This window comes from Desmodus rotundus, chromosome 2 (genome assembly GCF_022682495.2).
Source record: "Desmodus rotundus isolate HL8 chromosome 2, HLdesRot8A.1, whole genome shotgun sequence".
In the NCBI taxonomy this organism is placed as follows: domain Eukaryota; kingdom Metazoa; phylum Chordata; class Mammalia; order Chiroptera; family Phyllostomidae; genus Desmodus; species Desmodus rotundus.
In genome coordinates, this window is record NC_071388.1 from 50,274,481 (window position 1) to 50,295,882 (window position 21,402).

Below are 21,402 nucleotides of genomic sequence, written 5' to 3' on the forward strand. Positions count from 1 at the left end.
ACTGATCCCTCATTGCTCTTCCTTATGTGCATAGGAAAGTTAAATCACACACCTCTGCTTCCGCAAAGGCCCAGCCCTTTCCAGCTCCTGGCCCTCTGCCCACAGAATACTCTGTGTAGATGACAGTCCTCCTCTCTTGGCAAGTTCCAGTTTTTCCAAAAAAAGCCCAATTCAAATATTTTATTTTTAAAGACTCCCCAGTCCTCCCTTACAAATTTTTGTTTCATATGGTGTCTATCATAATCTTTGCATTATCTTCACTTAGGTGTCACCATAAATGAGTAGGGCTTGCTGAAAACATGAAGATGATTTAATAAGTTTATTCATATAACATATTCTAGCAATAGGTCAGAGGAGAAAAAAAGCAGAATCATTTCAATAGGTAATGGGAAGGCATGTGATGAAATACATCTCCCAATCTGGATTTTAAAACACACTTTTAATTTATTAGTAATAGGAGAGTATTTTCTTTGCATGATGAACCAATATTTGAAATTATCTTTACAAGTGAAAACTACTAGAAGCCTTTCTATTAAAGAGTAGAGCTATGTGCTGTTACCACTATTATTTAACATTGTCCCGGAAATTCTGGACTGTACACTAAGAAAATGTAAATAAACTATAAACAAACATTTTAGCTATGGGAAAGGGAAGAGAAAATTATTATTTGCAGATGAAAATAATTATCTTTTAGAACACTCAAACATCAAGGATTAATAGCAAAATTCAAGAAAGAGTTCTGGATAGAAATAAATGTTAAACAACACTATACCTTCCACATGTGTTAATGGTAATCAGAAAATATAATGGGAAAAATCATTCACAATATGAACAAATATGAAAACATAGGATTAGTTTCTTAAATACACGTGCAGGATCTACAGTGTAATAAATGACAAATATTTACTACGAAACATAAAAGAAAGCATGAAGAAATGGAGAGACATGGCATGTTCTTAAATGTGAAGACTAAAGTGTATAAACAAATACATTTTTTGCAAAGGGGATTGTTTAAAAGCTTGACAATGTTTTCTAGAGTTTGTCTAGAAGAATGAATAAGAAAGAAAAGTAAGAACTTTTTAAAAAATGGAGAGTAATGAGGACACACTAACCTTACTACTCTTTAAAACTTATTATAAAACTATAATTTTTAAAGTGGACTGCTAGATCAATAATAGACTAGCATATTGGTGAAACAGAAAAGATAGTATAGAAAAAAATTAATTACATACAAATTAATATATAGTATATAACATAATAAACATAATATGAAAACTTACATAATATAAATTATATATATGAGAAAACCATAAATATATATGAATATAGGTATGATAATGACTGTATTACACTCAGTTGAGGAATTAGTAACCAAAAGGAATATCAAATAATAAAATCTGCTGGGAAAACTAGGGACTAGTTGGATAAACTAGTTTGATCTCCAAAGTATACCCCAAATTAATATTGGATTTCAAAAAACATTAAAAGAAATTTAAAAAGCTAAATGCACAATAATCTGATGTCACAAGGAGAAAAAGTTGTACATAAAGGCAATGGAAAAAATCACGAAGGAGTAAAGAGCTCATACTAGTAAATAAGAAATATAACAGCAATCCAATAGAAAAAATGAATAAAAATGTAAATAAAATTCAGAGAGAAAGAAACGGCTAATAACATGAAAATATATTCATCCTCACTGGTGATTAAAGAGATGTACAGAGTGATTAAAGTAAATTGCTCGATCTTATAAAGTTATTACAAGGTCAAGTTGTACTTGAATTGGTGGGAAAGCCTTTTCCAAAATATCTTGACTTATATGTGGGTGCTAAAAACTCTTCTTGTTGACTCACAAGAGGGTGGGACTCATGAGATTCAAAAGTGCTTGTGTTTATCTGCAAATGAGCAGGTTTCTGCCATGGGCTCTACCACCTGTGAAAGTTGCCATTTAGTTGTCAATTTCAGATCAGTGCAATTGTTTCTCTCTCCGCCAATCACTTCATCAGTGAGTTGCAACTCTGGGGCAGGGAGTGGAAAAAACATTTTTAATAAAATGTAAACTTCATATACTTACAGTTTGTGTAGATGGGTTTTCGAAATGGCTTTCCCTTCGAAAAGACAAATGCTACTGTGATACAGTTGATGGTGGTGATGGGCCACAGTGTGGTACTCTCGAAACTTAAAACGGAACCAGGGACCACAGTTGCATTTCCAGTCCAGTTCCTTTCCAAACTCATGTTTGTTGAGAAATCACTTTGGTTGTCCAGAAAGCACTTACTACAAAAGAATTACCAGCATGTATGGGACTTTTTATTTGACTTTGATCCAGCAAGTGGAAAAAAAAATTAGTTTCCCACTACCACAGAGCCTCAGCTTTCAAACTGTTCCAGCCCATAACTACCATGACAAAAACCTTTTGCAATGGCCGAGCATACATAAAATTCAGAGGAAGTCAAGACTGTTCTCTGCCCAGCATTCCATTTAGAACAAGTGATCTGTTTTGAAACAACTCGAATAAGGATTTTCTATGGAAGGCCTTTCAATTCAGAGTAAATGAAGTGTGTGTGTGTTTTCTCTTTCACGTACTAATGCAAGCCTCACAACTTGCTTCCTCATTTGAATCCGCCCACTCTAAGCCACTCTCCTCATACAAGCAAAGGCTCTACCTGAGGAACTGAGCACGACACTCCCCTGCTTATGAGTGTCTGTGGCGTTATTTTGCTAATAAATTAAGTTCAAACTTCTTAGTCAGGCCCAGAAGACCTTCAGACTCTCATCTCAATGATCCTCTCCAGCCTTATCTTCTGCTAGTCCTTCCACACTCGTTATATTCCAAACCTATAGGAATGTTCCCTGTTCCCCAAATATCACCGTCCGCCCACCTCTGTTCCTTCCAACATCACTCTATCTTAAAGGTCTTTACGTCTGCTGGCCAGCAGAATCGGTGCCCCGTTCTTCCCTCTTATTGCTGCATTTAGCTCATTATTTTGCAAGTATTCATTCATATGTTTTTATTTTCCATGCCTGGGATGAGAGTTCCTTGCATGTAGAATTTTTCTTTTGGTTTTATTTATTTATTTGTTTACTTTGTTTTACGCAGATTTACAACAAATCCTTAGCACCCGTCACAGTGATGCCACATAACATTTGCTCAGAGAAAATATTTAAGAGTTTTCCCAGCTCTGATTGATCTGTTTAAAACATTTATTTTTTTCCAATATCAAACGCATAAATCAGTCTCCATCAGCTTTCTTATTCAGCTTGAAACTTTTTATTACTATTACAACGGTTTATAAATAAATTTTATTTTCCAAGGGTGACCTCAAATGAAAGACTTAAGTCTTATTATGCTTGGCTTCCTTGGGCTTCAAAATGTGCTTTGTGTATAGGAGATGTTCAGTTAATGTTTGCTTAACAGATTAATGAAACAATCAATAGTTAACAAAGCATTCTTGCAAAAAGGGATAAATAGTATAGTTTAATACTAAAAGGTATCTAATCCAATATACTTACATTGAGATAAGAAAGTTGAGGACCAATGTGACCTAGCTAGTTAGTGACAGAGGCAGGCCTACCCATCTATCATCTTTCTGGCTGTACCCTGTTGTCTCCTAGATTTAATCAGATCTTTACTTCTCTGACTGTGCGCACTCCAACTTGGGGGAAATCTGGTTTTGAAACAAAAATGACATATATTTCAAGTAATATGTCTTTTGGGTCTAAGTGGCAGTCGTAAACGTCATTTGATAGTTTTTACACTGCCTTACACTGTCCTGGAGCTTTGATGCCTACCAGCCCAGCTTCAAAAACAAACAAACAAACAAAGCAGCTCTTTTCCTGCCTTTCCTTTTGGAGGTCAGGCAGGCTTTGTCAGAAAAAAATAATTTTAAACCTCTATGGCAGAGTTCCCGTCATCTAACCCTTAATCTACAGTTAAATAAATTTAAGTTCAGGGAGGTAAAGACACTTGCCCTGTGTCTAGTGTTCAGTCAGAACAATGATATCATCAACTAATATCTTAATTTTAACATTCATTTGAAAAACCCAAACTAATTTAAGCAAATCTCCTACATATCCAGGGCCGGCTGATTTCAGCCCACAGACCAAATCCAATTCACCAACCGTCTTTGTAAGTGAGGTTTTGTGGAGTGCGGTCGCATCCACTTGTCTGCGTATTAGCTGTGGCTGCTTTTCCCTCCAACAGCAGCGTGGAGTAGTTGCAACAGAGACCATCTGGTCCACAAAGCCCAAATTATTCACTGTCTGGCCCTCTACGAGAAATGTGTTCCCACCTCAGTCTATATGTTATATCCAAACCATCAGGGAATTAATACATTTCAGTCAACCAGCTGTCAGATCTATACCTCAACAGCCAATGTAAAAATCTTTTCCTTTCCCTTCTGTATGACTCACCCCAGGACTCCACCCATTAGCTGTGCTCTGTGTTCTACTTAGCAATGGTGTTTTGCAATGCGGAACATTACCTGTATCTGTAGACCTCACAGTACCAGGGCTGCTGCTTCACATAGAGAAATGCGCAGATCTGCACAATGCAGGTGAAACAGATATTCAGCAAGACTGAGAGCAGCAAAGGCGGAGAGAGGAGCTGTCCTGCTGGTCGGTACGGAGCCAGCTTTGGGTAGGCATGAGTTGAACTCACTGAAAGACAAATGCATTTTTCCCTGTTGCAATTTCATTGTTGAGAAAGAAAGATTGAGCTGTGTGTTGTTTAGAGTCTTGCCTTAGGGCTCAGACTGAACACACATGAATCGAGAATTTACATCTAGGAAAGCACATTGTCCAGTTGCAGATTTGAGGCTGTCAAGCTTTGCTTTCTCCAGCCTTTGGTTTTACCTTCAGAAATGAAAAGTAATGTATGCCAATGTCTCTAATTAATACATTTATTTACCATGTTGCATGATGCAAATATTTTTCTCGACAATCACACTGACCAGGAATGGTATGTAAGAGAAGAAGATGGCCTTCCACATGGATGAGCATCACTACTACCTCTCAGTGATGATGGAAAAGTGAAGAGTTAAGATGAGGAGAGTAGAGTAAGAAAGCATCTAGCTAGACTCATCTTCAGATGCTGGGAAAAAATTATTTTAAAAGCACTCACTCTACTCTTCATTTAGCAAATGCTCTCTGAGCACTTCTGTGTACCACGGTAGATGCTAGAGGTGTGTTCTGTTCCCTCCCGGAAATGTGTGTAAATGGAGAATGCCTAGAGCACATTAGTCTTGGTTAGGAAAAAGAGGTCATTAAAATAAATCTTGCTTCCAGATGAAAATATTAAAATATAGTATCTTCATTTTTCTCGGAAACCATGCATTCACAAGCTAATGAAAATGGAATGTACTTCTTAGGGCAGAGCAGGAAAGAAGTATGGGAAGGTCAGAAATGAGAAACATCACATTTAAAGGTTTCTATCACAGTCATGTTTCAGTTCTTGCCTTCATAACCATCAACGTGTCCCATTTCATAACTCACCACTGGTTTCCTTGACGTGAGGGAGAAAATAAGGTGTGGTGGTTAGGTGTGCGTTCATGAACACGGGCAGGGCGGCAGGGACTGGGTGTCCAGTCTGGGATGAGAAAACTCTAAAGCAGTTTTTCAGTTTGCTCAATGTGTGTTCTGGGGTAATCATGTTAAACTCGCCAGTCCTTCACTTTCTTATGTATTAATATAAAATGAAAGGTTGGGATGTCTAAATGCCCTTCCAACTCTCTTATCCTAACGCTCTATAACTAAGGCTCTACCTTTACCAATTTCAGCAATATCTCCCCAGGAGGGTGCTGAGCTAGAGGCTATGGGGTATGCAGAGGAAAAGGACTCTCTTCTGCCCTCAAAGAGCTTGAAGTCCAATAGGAGACACAGGTGGTCCGGCCTTGTCCCAGAGTCTTAAGAAGTTATATCTAAACCCTTGGATTTGGGTGGCCTTATCCCCAGTTCCTGGGATATATCCTCTAAATCCTTGGAATTTTCTGAGTTGATAGGAATATCTTTGTTATTCACGATGAGACCTGACAGCTTTTGCCAACAAGGTGACTCAGGGTGGGCCTGAAGAGAGTTTGTGCTAAGGAGGTGACTCAGGATGGGGTCTGGCCATGCCCAAAACACCAGCGGTGTGATTAGAGAATTGGGGCTTTGAGAATCCTGATATCAGGCTGACGTTTAGGAGGAGGGGAGTTGAGGACTGAGTTCAACTCATGGCCAATCATTGAATCAACTATGCCTTGATAATGGAACTCCCGCAGAAACTCCAGACATCAGAGCTCAGGTGAGGTTCTTGTTTGGCAATAATCTGCATATTATCCCACCCCGATGTGTAAAAGGCAAACTGACTCCCCGGGGAGAGGACAATGGAAGTGTCATCTCTGTGACCCTCCCAGATCTTGCTTTGTAAGTTTTTCCCATCAGCGGGTTCTGATTTGTATCCTTTTGCTATAATAAGACTGTAATCATATGTGTGGCACTTTCTGAGTTCTGTGAGCCATTGATGAAAATTACTGAATTTGGGTGGGTAGTGAGAACCCCCAAATTTGTAGCCAGCTAGTTAAAAGTGCAGGTGGCATGGGGACCCCCCAAATTATATGTAGTGTCTGAAGTGAGGACAGTCTTGTTGAGGTTGTGCCCTTCACCTGTAAAGTTTGGCCTAAGTCTAGGTAGCTGGTGTGAGAAGTCACTGAAGGGCACACAGGAAGGACACACAGGAAGGGACACACAGTGTGGACTGGTCAGAGCAAGGAGAGGTGCGAGGAGACAGGAGGCAGAGGCTGCAGCGCTTGGAGTCCTGTCTGTGTTTCAATACCCAAGGTAGAACATGGCCACAGGGTTTTTAAAGAGGCAAGAGTCATGGGCAGTGCCTCTGTGCCTCTGGCTTCCCCCACTTTGGATTTCTCTTTCTCAGGTGCTCATTGGGTTTCTGGCTTTTCTTTTACACAGAAACTAAGGTATATTGAAGTATTGGCCTCGTCAGGGCAAAGAAGACTTTACCACCCCCTAATTTTGGTTTCCCTGGGTGATTTTTCTCTGGCCAAAGAAATGTTGTCAGAGGTGTGAGGCCTCTGCTGGCCTTGCACAGCTAGCCTAGCTCTCTGTTCTGCTCTCTCTGATCTGCAATGAGAACGTGCCTGGGTCTGTTCACTCGGCCTGGCCCCAGGATAAAACATATGGGGCCACGTTCAAACCCACAGCCTGAACCAAGACCAACCGATCTACATCCTAAAGCAGAACGGCTCAGCTGAGCCCACCTATATCATGTGATGGCAATCGACCAATAGACTCATGAGTTGTGTTGTGTTGTAAGCCAATGAGTTTTGAGGGTAGTTTATGAAGCATTAGTGGGGCAGCAGCTGATTGATTCAGAATCCTTACATAAAGAATATTTTAACTTTTTCCATATTAGAAATCCCTAATACACTCTGACAGGGCATCTGTACACCTGATTTTAGATAAATATAAAAATAATGACTACCATTTTAGGACTGCTACTAGCTCCAGCCAGGTTCATGTTTTATAAATGTTGTCTTTATTTCCTCAAAAAGCAATGCAAAATAAGTACTTTATCTCCTATTTCACAGGGGAAGAAACTGAGGTTCAGAAAGTAGAGTCCTTCGTTTAAAGCTCACAGTGTGTGAGTGACAGGGTGGCGATGTAAACTCATCCATTGGCTTTAAAGCCCCATGTGTTCTCTGCCCCACAGCATAGCGCAGTGGTATGGACCCCAGGAATTAAACATGAGGAAATGAGGAGTCCTGAAATGCAAGCTTGGATAGCATCATTGGTTTTCAGTGGACAGAAAAAACTTTTCTGAATTGTCCAGGTTTCCTTAAAATGATGATGATGATGATGATGATGATGATGATGATATGTGCTATCAGATTGCATGCAGAGGAATGAAAACTGATGGAGTGTTATATTTTATTTAGAATTAATCACTGCCTCTAAGTTCCCACAGGACATTACTCATATTACCACTGGTGTCTTGCACTAAATCAAGCTGCTTAAGAAGGCACTCAGCAGACTGTGAGTTCCCTGAGGGCAGACACCTTGTCTCATTCCACTCTCTGTACCTGACTGAACCCAGCACAGGCTCTGCTCTATGGAGGACTTAGAGGTTTTAATCCCTATTCTCAAAGTGCAGTTTTTAATTGTCCAGCATCATTTGGGTATAATGTAGGTGTGCTTCTCCTAAATAGTTGGCTTACTTCATATTATAGACTTTTTAAGTCACATAAGTCATGTTGCAGGAGGCTCATGAACTCACCTAAATTACATGCAAAATTTTGAGTGTGCATCATGAAATTTTTAAAGTGCAAAGATCTATATTTTCCATGAGATTCTCCAAAGGGACCAAGACCTGGACAATCTTAGGTGTCATTAAAGCCCTGGTGGAATTTATAAAAGAGATGTTTTTATAGAATGTATGAATTCCCTCCCACAGCCCCTTTTCCTGGATACTGCCTCCTCCCATATGCTGAAATGATTGGCCCAGATGGGCCTGGATTGCGTGAACCCATCTTCATTCATAAAGCTGACTGTCTTAGAGGTGGGCATTTGATTCAAATTGGGTCACTAAATTTTCTCTCAAGAGATTTTCAAATAAGATACCTAGACATTAAGTTAATTAGCCGTGGGAAGACAAAGAGAAAGGTTATTGAGATTCTGCAGGGTTGCAAGGTGAATGAGTAGAAGTGAGATGAAAATAGTAAGAACAGAAAGAAGAAGAAAAAGACAGGATGGTCTCTTGGAAATAAAGAAAGCAGCCATGAATGTTCTAGCCTTCCCAAGGGCCTCGTGCTTCTGAATTTCTGTTCTCAGATTTCTTTGAGAATTATATTCTGAAACATCCCCCTTTCTCTATTTTTTAAATCTAATTTGAGTGGGTCTTACGGGAGAGAACAAAGATGCAGCAAGGACAAATTCCTTTCAAGATGGCTTCCAGGCCTGTTACAGTCAAATGGACTTCCAGGCATGCATTTTCTTAACTGACCTCCCTGACTTCATCTTACTTTCTCCTCAATTTTCCCCTTAATGTACAGGGGTGGGCAAAAGTAGGTTCACTGTTGCTTGTATGGGAACAGACATGCAGATTATCATTATTACAGCAGTTTTATTCACTCAAAAGAATGTCACAAGACAATTGTAAACCTACTTTTGTTTTATCAGGTACCTTTGTTTGCCTTTAAATCTTGTGGGAACAAGGCAGGGTGTGTATAGATAAGCAAGTAAATAAATTAAATTGTAATGGTATTGTGTTTGTCTCATACTAACTCAAGCTTACAGTCAAAGCCATAACCTGGGAACTTGGAACCTTGGTGAGAATGATTTTACATTGATCGTTTAATAGTCAGTGACTCCGAGCACCTGCAGATGAATGTCCACAGTTCTCAGCCTGGGAGCCACAATTCTGTGATCCGATCCAACTCACCTTTCAAATTTTATCTCGTGATGTTTCTTTTCAAATGCCCTACAGTGCGGTCAAACTGAAAAACTCATGCTCCGTATTTATCAGCTCTCTCTTGCTCATGAGGTTTTCTCCCATTTGAAATTCCCTTCTCTTACTAAGAGATATTTGGAATCTACCATCCTTCCTATTTCGGTGCAAATGCTTACCTCTTCCCTGAAACCAGCTTTAGTACATCTCTTTTTTCCCCATTGTTGTCTCTCCCCTAACCCCCGATTCTCAGGAGCAATCTCTTCCTTTTCTGAACTTCTTTTTTCCTGGCACTCACTACTTTAGATTCGCATTACATGCATTCGCGTATGTGAATTACCCCACTAAACTCTGAATTTAATGACCGGTCTTTTTATGCACCAGGCACGTACATGCCTAACAAATAGTAGGAGATGCACACATCGGAGAGGAGGCTGATTTGGGGCTTTTCCTTTTGTTTGGGGAATTTTGCTGAGCCTCATATTTGAGGACAATGAATTTTAAGTCTCAATATACTGTGAAGAGAGAGCCCTTGTCATATCTCCATAGTACCCACTCAGAGATCCACATGGGTCCTTCAACTGAGAGCATGCCCACCTAGTCCCCCACACACTGTTACCTACATACAGACTATATAAGAGAAAGCTATAAAGACTATCAAGAGATTTTAAAAGGAATTTTAGGAGCAGAAAGAGCTGTGGTTTTTTTTCCTGCATCACCCCAACCCAAATAAGTAAGTGTCATTAGAACAACTCTATGAGAGACCTTAGTGGTTTTGAGGTAGAGAGTGGCTCAGTCCTTACCCTGTTGCAATACCAGAGGGAAGAAAGAGGGGGCAGCAGTGAGAGCAAGCTATACATCCACTATGAATATCTTGTAGGTCAAGCAGAAGCTACGGGTATTAACCAAACTAGAGGTGTCTTGGGAGGAATCTGCTCGATGGGGCAGTCTGCTGGGGTTAGAGGCGCAGAAGCAAAAAAAAAAAATTGCTTTGTGGTATGCACCACTGGAAGGCAGTTGCTGAAAGGAATCCTGAGGCATCAGAGAGAGAGAGAGCACCACGGTGTCAGGGAAAGATGTAGTTCAGACCAAACCACAGGGATTCTCTGAAGAACCCAAGAACTCACCAATGGGCCCCCTGCGAATTCTCTGAGTTTAAAATGCCTGTCATATCAGAGGATACTTGACCGGAGAGTACTACAACACTCCCACTGAAGTAAAAACTTCCTTGCTCTTGTTGCTCTGAGATTCCCTGAAGCAGGGCCTGAGTGGAGGTGAGTAGAGACCATTGCAAGGAAAGTAGAGAGCATGGCCTTCTCACTATTGCTTGCTCCAAGCCATAAGGCAGGCTTGATATAGGGGAAGCAAAGCTTCAAATTAGATAAAAACACAAAATGTTAATTTACAAGGCCTGGGTGTTTTACAACTAAAGATGAGATCATTTAATACCTGGAATTGATGAGGAAATTATCTGCCTGTAGGATAACTGAGCTTATAGGGATGGGAAAGCAATACTTTCTGAAGCAGAGGGTAAAAATCAAACAAAACTAGCTGTTTCTTGACTCTACTTCTCACCTTTTCCAACCTACCTGGAGCCTAGCCCATCCACCACACCAGCTGCATGTTTGTTGAATAATATTTGCATAAAGTGCTGTCGTTCTGGTAGAACATTATGCTCCTGATCTATTACCCTTCTGAGACTTTTTCTCCCACTGGTAACAATGATCCTGCCTAGAGTCATTCCCAGTTTCCCACTGAGCCTACTCTGACATGAGAGGCCAACTGGCCAGCTGGCATGGAGATCAGCAGGCTATTGCCATGCGGAAGTATACCCACTGCCCTGGGAGTCAGATTTATAACCAATAGTGTGAAATTAAATGTGTAAAAGCTCAAAATAACTTGCTCAAGGTCATCTCTCATTCTGAGGCAAGGCTAAGGCTACCAGCCAGTGTTTTGGATTGCTAATCACACAGTCTGCTTGTACACAGTCAAACTCTTTTCAAGGGCTCCCCGTGTTAGCATCAGTGCCCAGGAAGAAAGAGCATAGGGGCACATGGCGATACCATTAATTTCGCAGTGCGTGCTCCCAGTGTGTGATGCATTGTGCTACACTCGTCACATGCATCATTTTATCCGGTCCTCACAACACTATGAGATACTTCCTATCAGGAAATTATTTGTTTTATAAATACTTTGCCAAAGGTCACAGAGATAGGGAAGGGTGAAGGATGGCCATGGCCTTTCCCTTCATGCTACTGACTGTTAGCTTAGCTCTTGGAACTTTCCGGTGTTCTATTTCCTTTTCAGCATCATTGCCCGTATTCACAACTAATTATGCAAATTACTTAAAAATACCCAACACTGCAGAGCAATATCATTGATTCAACATTATCCAGTCATGTGAATATGAATAGCAGGTAGAAAAATATTTTAATGGTCTATGAATAGACAGTCCAACCCTAAGAATCAAAATTGATATTACTTACATCTCCAATACTGGTAAGTTTTATCATTGGGTTGATATAATAAATGACTTCAATATCAGTTTCATGTTTTATGATTCCATATGAAATTTGCATGGTTATTAATATCCTGCACTGCCTAATGTTTTATCCATTATATTTCAAAACACTTTCATTGTTGAACAAGGCAAAAAAGATGACTACGTCATTCTCTTCCTTTATTCTCTGTTGAGGCAGTCACCTATCTCAGTTATTAAAAGTTAGTATCAAACCCAAGTTCTTTGACAGAAAATACTATATCAGTGTCATCCGCAAGGCAGGAAATGAGCAATAGCTGCTGTAAGCCCCACCTTGCTTTTGAGAGCATTCCACGAGAGTAAAATGCTAGCATTTGTTCTCGCACGTCAAAGACTTAGCAAAAATCTGGTTTCGCGTCAACATGAAGCATAGCCAAATAATGGAAAGTGACCTTTGGGTTTTAAAGATTTCCCTTTCCAGATATCTTGTACATTTTTCTATGTACAAGGTACAAACTGACAAAGAACTCAGAATACATTGAAAATTTTATGAGGCTAAAATATATTTGCTTTCAGGATACTTTAATGCCAGGTTTGAGGACTTCAAGTCTCAATTTTTTTCCAACACCACTTTCAAAAAATTCATAAGAAATGAGGTTCTGGTAGTTAAGGTACACCTTTCTCTGCAGCTCTTTTTTGGATGAACATTTCTAGAATTTCATGGGTAAATATAAATAATACAGTTTACTTTGCTAAATGGCTTACTTGTCAAACAGACCATCAAAGTAATGGCTACATCTTGCATTAGATACTGGTAATTCCCAAAGAGTTGCAGTTGCTGAAAAGGAAACAAAAGTAGGTGTAAGGCTTGCTTCTACCATGTCAGCACTTTATCACTTCTAACACTCCTTCGGAAAGTAACTGTTATTTTTCTCTCCTCTTCAGGAAGAAAGTGACTTACCTTGTGTTTTGCATGTTACTGGAGGGAATGAAGCCAGACCTCTATTTTCCCAGTGTTTCACTTAATTCCATATTAGCAACAAGGGTCATTCCTCTGACTGGACACAGTAGTTATAGCAGCTATAGTGTTAGCATTAACGTAAGATATTAAAGCCCAAAAGTTCCTCTGGGGATTTCAAACTTAAAATTTAAAGTCAAGGCCTCAAGTCACTGAACAGGTGTTTCTTTCCATCTTTATTCATGGGCCGAGTTTACACCACAGTTCTCTTGAGGGGCCGTTCACTTTCATAAGTTGAACAAGTGCTCCTGCCTCAAACAAGTGCGCTGCAGGCTTCAGTCTGGCACACCTGTCTTTCCAAAGTTCGTATAGACACAGAACTTCTTTGATGTTCACATTTACAGAGTTGAAGCGTTTAAATTAAAAAGTCAAGTTGTTACTCTCTACAAACCTGCTTGCAATACGCTTTTGCAGCCGGGTCTGTTTCTCTGCTACGTGGTGTTTGAATGAGCACCAAATTATAATCGGGCTCTGACGACTTTACAGACCAGATAGACACAAATGAAAAACATTTCTGGCCTGTTAGAGGGTGAACCCAAGGCCCAGAAGTTTCCAGGTGCAGGTCCTTAGAAACAGTCTCATTTAGGTCTCCAGGGGTGTCCAACCTGAGGCTTGTGGGCCGCATGCAGCCCAGGATGGCTGTGAATGTGGCCCAACACAAAATCGTAAATTCTCTTAAAACATTATGAGATTTTTTTTGCAATTACATATCGCAATGTATTTAATGTGTAGCCCAAGACAACTCTTCTTCCAGTGGGGCCCAGAGACACCAAAAGTTTGGACACCCCTGGCTAGACTGTGGGAGTGAATGGCTCCAGAGCAGACCATGGTCCCAACTCTCTCTGTGAGGACTTTGGAATTCAAGTTCTGCTTTCCTATTTTTCAGAGGATACAAATGGTTCCTCAGTATCCCTCTCACCCTCCAATTCTTCCTTTGCCTTCCTTACATTTCTTTCTCATGTCCTTTCCCCTTATTTTCTGCTTAAAATGATAAAATGATACATATGCAGGGTGGGATGCAACAGGGAGATTTTTTAAAGCAGTTTTAGTCTTCATTCTAGGAGCAGCTTACATAGACCTACATCATAGAGGGTTTGGGGAATCAGCCAGCCTAGCTTTCCAAAGGCAGATAAAGGCTTGGCTAAGGGCAAGATCTAATTTGCTCTTAGTGATGGAGGCAGAACCTGAACCTAGGTTTCCTGACTCCCCGTCCAGGTCTTGTTTCTTTCTACCCATATGGTTGCCCTTAACCTTCTGTGTGTGGTCCTTGCTAGTGATAGCCCGCCAGAGGCTGGAGTCCCGTGGCCCTCTCAGTCACCTCTCAAATGTCTTAGAAAAGCAGTAAGTTAATTCCCTTCCTGACATGGTCCCCGAGTCCATTGGATCATTTTACTGTAGAACAAGTTATGACTGAACTACTAAAGTATTCTTTCAACCTAAACATATTTCTTCCATATAGCTAATTAATTCTTACATGTTTGTTTTGATCACTTAATTTGAACAGCTTTTTTTTTAAAGGAAGAATTGTTAATCCTGTACTAATGACATGTCTAAATGTGTAAGTTCTGGGCAGGTTCAGAAGTAAAGCTCCAGTATGGAAGTTTCCCTAGCCTTTGAATCATTCAAAGTCAAATTCAACAACACCTTTTTCTTTTTATCTCTTCCTAGTCTTTTGCCAAAAATATTCCTCAGTTGGTGACTGATCCATTTCCTGCTGAGTTATATTTAGGCTGCTCTGAAGCTTTCTTCATAATCCAGTGAAGAAATAGAGGCTTGAAGAGGTCAAGTGTCTCAGGTTATCTAGAGCAAAACAACACTTCTAAAAAACTGAGACACATCTATTTATTTCTAGCTCTGTGTTTCATGCAGTTATACCAAGTTCCCACTTTGTAGACATCTATTTTGAGAAATGTCATTTATATATAAAACATTGTATCCTGTGTAGGAGCTACACCCCCAAAGAATAAACCAGTGATGTAAATGCAACTAAAACAAAAAAGAATTCTTTTGATTCCTACCCAATAGAGCAGTGATGTACCAATAAACTGGATTATGCCATATATGGTCAAGTATTTAAATACCCCAAAGGATGAAACCAGAGCAGCTCGGCCTTCTCTGTATAAGAAAAAATAAAAATAATTGGTTATATGTGATACACATCTCCCATTCTCCTTTATATTTCAAAAAGAGTTTAATTTCTAATAGCCTGTTGACATACATTCACTTAACCACCAATTTATCCTCTTAGTTATCTATTTACTCATTCATTCATTCTCTCTTTTAATCCTTACCTCACTCATTAATCCATGCACTCGCCTTTAGTAGGGTTTATGAGGTACCGGATTTATGGTAAGAGTCATGGAGGATATCAATAAATCAGGCTCAGTCTTTATTTTCAACAAGCTTTCAGTGAATTAAGAAGATTGACATGTACATTATAAACACAATGCATATGATGGGGTGAAAAATGCCAAGCATTGACTTGACTATGACTCATTACATCCTAACAACACTTGCTTCCTGAGAACCGAGCTTTCGAGTTGTGTGTGCTTTCGAATCCCTTAGAGACCCAAAGCATTTTAGGAAAGGTGGGTGGGACTCCAATATTTGAGAGGAAATGGGTTTTGTTGGGAAGAACCAAGGGTAATAATCCGAACTGGTGTGAAGATCAAAAGAGATAAAGGTAACAGTAAAAATTGCAGCTTAAAAAGTAAATATTCCTCCCTTTAAAAAATTGTTTGAGCTGTTAGTCCTTTAACTGGGGCTTGGTTGGGTGATGGGTCACGACAGGCTGGAGAAGACAGGTGAGGCAGTGGTGCGACAGGGCAGCGGGGAACTTAGCGAACACCCCTGCCTGCGGCCTCCTCTTTTCTGGGCAGGAACGAATCCACAGGGAGGCAGCTCACACCCGCTTTATCTCTGGTCCCTTGTGATGTAGACACCTGCACTGCTCAGAGACTGTCAACAGAACAGGGACATGAGAAGGAAAACCTAAACCAGCTAAGCCATAGCCACCTTGCCTCGGGTGAATGAGAACGTCCGGGCGGGAGAGGGGCCAAGAGGCCGTGGGCAGGTATTTCCCAGCAGGCTAGGAGGCACCGCCGCTTGTTTCCCACACACAGGGCGGAGCAGAAGACACGCTGAGAAGGGGTCAGCATGAGGAGCCCGGATCACTGTCTGACAAAAACTTTGTCATTTTTCCGTTTTCTACGGTTGGGTACATTTACAAAAAATAAATAAATAAATAAGACGCAGATTCAAAGGGAAGTTCAAAAACCCTTATTCTAACTAAAGAATAAAGAATGTTTGCCTGGACCTCCAAAATGGCTGCTACTCCTACTGAGTATGTATTTTAAGCTGCTCATTCACTTATCTATGCATTCCACAAACAGTAGGCAGACGCTCTGATGCATTCGGTTTAGTGAGAGGCACAATGGCACAGAAATGAATAACGTACAGTTATTTCCCTGAAGGACTTGAACTATAATAACAGCGTTTTAAAGATACAAATGAAAACCCATGGATCTCGACCCATGCATCTAAAACTGGGCCTCATCGCCCCCCGGGAGGGCGCTTTCTCCAGAGTCAGCGCCACAGAGAGCCTGACGGGGCTGCACCACGTCTAATCTTTACAAGTCTGTGAACTACCGAAGCAAAGAGCTTCTACCCTGAGCTATCATTAAACCATCAGCCACTAGGGAAATCCTACATCATCACTTGTAATTTCAAACAGTATATTATGTAGAGGTTGGGGAGGGAGGTGGGTTTGGCTGGGGTGGGGTGGAGGGATGGGGAGAAAATGCAGACAATTGTAACTGAATAGCAATTAAATAAATAAATAAATAAATAAAACCATATATTACATTTATAAATGCATCAGGCCACATGTGTGAAAAAGAGCACCTGAAGTTCAAATACCATTGCCTTTTGGATGGACCAGCCCAGTGCTTTGTGCAACTATCTAGGACACTGGTGGCAAGCACAAGGCCCGTGGGCCGTATCTGGCCCGGCACCTTGTTTCTACCTGGCAGCAGCGCCAAGCTCTCGCTTAACTATTAAGGAGTAGTTACATTTATACGGTCCTAAAATTGCATTCGGCCCTTTGAAGGCAACCACAAGGCTGACGTGGCCCCTGGTGAAAATGAGTTTGACACCCCTGACCTAGGAGTTTAAACTCCCTATGCAAAGTCTTCACACCTGGTGCTCTAGCTTCACCTTCACAGCTCCCATATGAGAATCCTTCCAACCAGATTGGACCATTGGGCTCCCGTGCCCTCCAATTAAAACCCTGTTTCCAAATGTGGCTCTCCATTTCCCCCACCTGGAATCCCCTCCCAGCTCCCTCTGTTCACAAATGTCCTTAAAGGTGCAACTCTCAGGCCGAAGCCTTCCCTCTGGCTAGAGTTATCATACTGAACTACTGGGAAAGTTATTGTATTGTTGGATGTGAACTTATTTAAAGCTAATTTATGGAACACCTCTCACTCTGTTTTTTTTTAAATTATTATATCTATATCTATCTATATTCTTCACTAAAATGTAAGTCTTCCAGGGCAAGGCTCTCTCTCATTTTTAATCCCCCACATTCCAAGCACAAAACTTAAAAAGAGCTCCGGGAGCACTTCAATAGTGGAAAGCACGAACAAGGGCGAGGGGCCGGAGCTCTCTCACGTTGTGGTCACCGGGACATGAACCAGCGAGGCACGACAGGGAGTAAGAAAAAGGCTTGGAAAGAGTCACTGAAAGCAGTAAAACGTAATGCCTGATTGGCTAGGAGAAAAGAAGAGGAAAGAGTAAAATGTACTCTGAGCTTCTGAGCCTGGATGAAGGACACTAAGGACCACATGGCCCTTAGAAGCAGGGAACCTGGGATTTAGGGAGAGGAGTCCTTTGGAGGCAGGGGAGGTGGGGAAATGTGAGGGTGTGGAAGGACACAGGTGCAGCCACCCAGTGTTCAGGAACATGTGTCAAGCTGGTGCCCTGACACGCAGCCAGGCAGGGGCATGGAATTGCCAGCCTGGCACCTTTAGGTCCGTGATTCTTGCCAGCAGCTGCCCATTCAGATACACCACAGGGCATGCCAGAGAACTTCATGGTTGTCTTTTTTGTATAAATCTCAAGATTTGATGATGTCTTCCAGACCACTGGCCGTGAAGATGGCCCAAAGTTACCTCACAATGTTATAGGAAACAAAAGGAGAATAGGACTTAGGAACAAAATATAGAGCCTATTGTATTGTTCTTAACTACAAGAGTAAAGATAACATCAGAAATGAGAGAGAAGTGGAAGTAAGGGAGCTATGTTGGGAAAATAACCAGTTTCTAATTCCGCCCTCTTCTCTAACTGTTACCAGTTGATTGTAAAATTCTTTTATGCAATCATTGTAGATGTTCATTCATTTGTACTTCAGGGATGGAGCATTACTTGAGGAAGCCATCTGATGGAATGGCCCCTTTCTGCTTCCTCACCCATTGTCGACTACAGGAGAAAGGTTCCAGTGAGTACCCAACACACAAAATAAAGCAGAGAAGTAAAAAAGCAATTACTTTTTAAATACCAACTTCAGCTTTCCACTCTCCACATGACACAGTCGTTTATCATTTAATGCTCGGCAAAAGTCACTTCTTTTGTGGCTTTTACCTGCATTCTCAAGTAGCACTCATGGCTCCCTTGCTTGGTGCTCCAATGGCACTTTACCCATGCCTCTGTTGAGACAGTTAGCACTAAATTATAGCTGAATTCTGTCCAGAGGCTGATGACGAACCCATGGGGGTGGAGGAGGAAGAGGCAGCTTACTTGATGAGATGAGGCACACACTCAATGTTGGCTGCTTTTGAGGTGAAAGGGGAGGCCACAGACGCCTCCTGCTCTGACAAGGAGATGCCCGCGTGCGCCGTTTTCAAAGCCTGGAACGATAAATCCGTGTTACACTCGGGACTCTGCAGGCCAGGCTCTAACTACTCAGACACCGTGAGGCTCTTCTTCACATGGTAGAGTTTTACAACACTGCATGCTTCCGCCCCTTGGTCTCCGATTATGTTCTCCCTCCCCCTGGAATACCTTTCCCCCTGACCCACAAAGTCACCAACTAAGCAATGAGCCAGAGGTAGAAGAATGGGGTGTGCGTGTGTGTGCATGTCTGTGTATTGGTTGTGGGGTATCGAGGTAATAAAAAATGGAAACAGTCCTTCAAGAAGTCTATTAAAAAGATGACAGCATTGGATAGACATTCGTCAGGCAACTTCATTATCACAGTTCTTACACTCAGCAGGTGATCCTGACGAACAATAAGAAAAGATATTCAATCTCCACCTTTCCATAGGCTTCCTGACCAGGCCAACCAGCTAACTGCTGGGATGACATATGGGGCATACAGCATCTTTACTGAATGCAGGAACTAGATCACACTCATTAATGACTTCTACTAGTGTGTGTGTTGCCTCATGGAAATGAAGGCTAATTCATTTCCCATCAAGACTGAAAACTGTTCAAAGAAACAGACTCATAGGCACAGAGAGCAAACTGATGGGTACCAGATGAGGGTGGGGAGGTTGGTGGGCTGGTGAGAACTGTACCGATTAAGATGTGCAAACTGGTAGTTACAAAATAGTCACGGAGATGTAAAGTGCGGCACAGGGAATATAGTTGATAACATTGCAATAACTATGTAAGTGTCAGATGGTACTAGAATTATTAGGGGGATCACTTCATAAATTACATAAATGTCTAATCACTGGGTTGTACACCTGAAATGAATATAAAATAATATGGAATGTCAACCTTGATTGAAAAAATAAGAAAAGAAACACTATTTCTAAGAGTAATTATAAAATATATCACATAAAAATAATTTTTTTAAAAGACTGAAAACTTTCCAGAAAGCACTCAGAGCAGACAGTGACGAATTGGAAGGCCAGCAGGTCCTTGATTCTATGGGGATTGTGTGGGCATAAAGTACAACTTTGTATTTCTGCAGTTCTATAGAACTACAAAGAACCCGGATACTACCACCGATCATAACTAAATTCATGGTCAATAAATATTAAGATATCTTCTTCTTCCTCTCTTTTCTCTTAATGTTTTGCACCTCTATCATATAATTTAGTACCATCTACCTTATGTTAAGGTTATTTTTATGCATGATTCTTTCCCCCACCAAACAATGAACTCTTTAGAGGCAGAGACTATATCCTTTTTAGCACTTGATTTCTTTGTTTGGTTCTAAACTCCACATAACTAATGGGAGTGGGTACTCATTCTAAAGTTTGAAGAGTGAACTAAAAACTAGCTTCGTGCAAAGTATAATGCAGAAAAATTCACAATAGATCTCTAAGTATGAACATAGTTTTACATAGAACTTTGAAGAGAACATTTGAAGAGGGAAGTAAAATAAATACCCAGATCTTAAGTATCTAATAGGCTTTGGAAATACAAAGCAATCCCTTCACTTCTTGACCCACACATTAGCTACTAAAATATTTTCTTATGTACATACATCTTTAAGGTATTGTTTCAACCGTATCTTTAAAACTCAGATTATAAAACATGTACTGTCTCCTACTGTGTATGAGAAATAATCTGTTGAGAATCATTTAATTTAGGTTTTGCTACAGTATATATCAACTGAATAGTTTGATCTAGAAGCTCATTGAAATTGTTTAATATTATGCTTATCTTGGTTCAGTCATCAGTTGATATGAAGACTGCAGCCAACAAATCAAGAGAAGGCTGAGACTCAGAGGGGCAGCAATGGAAGAGTTAGGAGAGGTTACTAAAAGCAAAGATGTGTCATTAGAGACCAAGGTTAAGATCATCCATATCCTGGTATGCCCAGTTACTGTGTACAGATACAAAAGTTGGACAGTGAAGAAGGCCGATGAGAAAAAATTGATTCATTTGAAATATGGTGTTGAAGGAGAGCTCTACAGATACCCTGGACTGCCAGAAAGATGAACAAGTGGGTCCTAGAGCAAATGAAGTGTGAAACATTCCTAGAGACAGAAATAACAAAACTGAAGCTGTCCTATTTTAGGCATGTCGTGAGAAGGCAAGGCTCTTCTGAAAAGACCATAGTGCTAAGAAAACAGAAAGCAGCAGGAGAAGAGGAAGACAAATGTGCAATGGATTGACTCCATAAAAGAAGCCATAAGCATGACTCTCCAGGAGCTGAGCGGGATTCCTGAAGAAAGGACATTGTGGGTGTCACATATTCATAAGGGCACCGATAGTCACAGCTGACTCGACGGCATGTAATGCACACTATTTGAACCAGTGTAAGAATTGGGGGATAAAAATCAACTTCAAAATATCAATAGAAGTTTGGCAAGAATAATATAATTTACATATAATTCAAAATCTTTTATGAGTAGTTTCAAACTTTTCTTTCACTAAGATATTTATCAGTTGTGTGACTTCAGATAAAAAAAGAATTCACTTCCCTAGACTAATTTTCTTATTGATAACATG

At 40.6% G+C, this 21,402-nt stretch overlaps 2 protein-coding genes across 5 annotated transcripts in view; one reads left to right on the forward strand and one right to left on the reverse strand.

Annotated features, from left to right (window-relative positions):
* PLAAT1 (phospholipase A and acyltransferase 1) overlaps positions 1–21,402 on the forward strand; it is a 41,676-nt gene that overhangs the window by 17,431 nt on the left and 2,843 nt on the right. The gene's annotated exons all lie outside the window — the stretch shown is intronic.
* ATP13A5 (ATPase 13A5) overlaps positions 1–21,402 on the reverse strand; it is a 99,070-nt gene that overhangs the window by 5,548 nt on the left and 72,120 nt on the right. For all 4 annotated transcript variants that reach the window (XM_024556343.3, XM_053918214.1, XM_024556342.3 and 1 more), the window contains 5 exons: positions 18,733–18,842; positions 14,955–15,051; positions 12,684–12,756; positions 4,482–4,656; positions 2,072–2,274 (listed from right to left, as the gene is read on the reverse strand). In XM_024556343.3, coding sequence (XP_024412111.2) covers positions 2,072–2,274; positions 4,482–4,656; positions 12,684–12,756; positions 14,955–15,051; positions 18,733–18,842 — 658 coding nt within the window. The remainder of the gene's footprint in view (positions 1–2,071; positions 2,275–4,481; positions 4,657–12,683; positions 12,757–14,954; positions 15,052–18,732; positions 18,843–21,402) is intronic.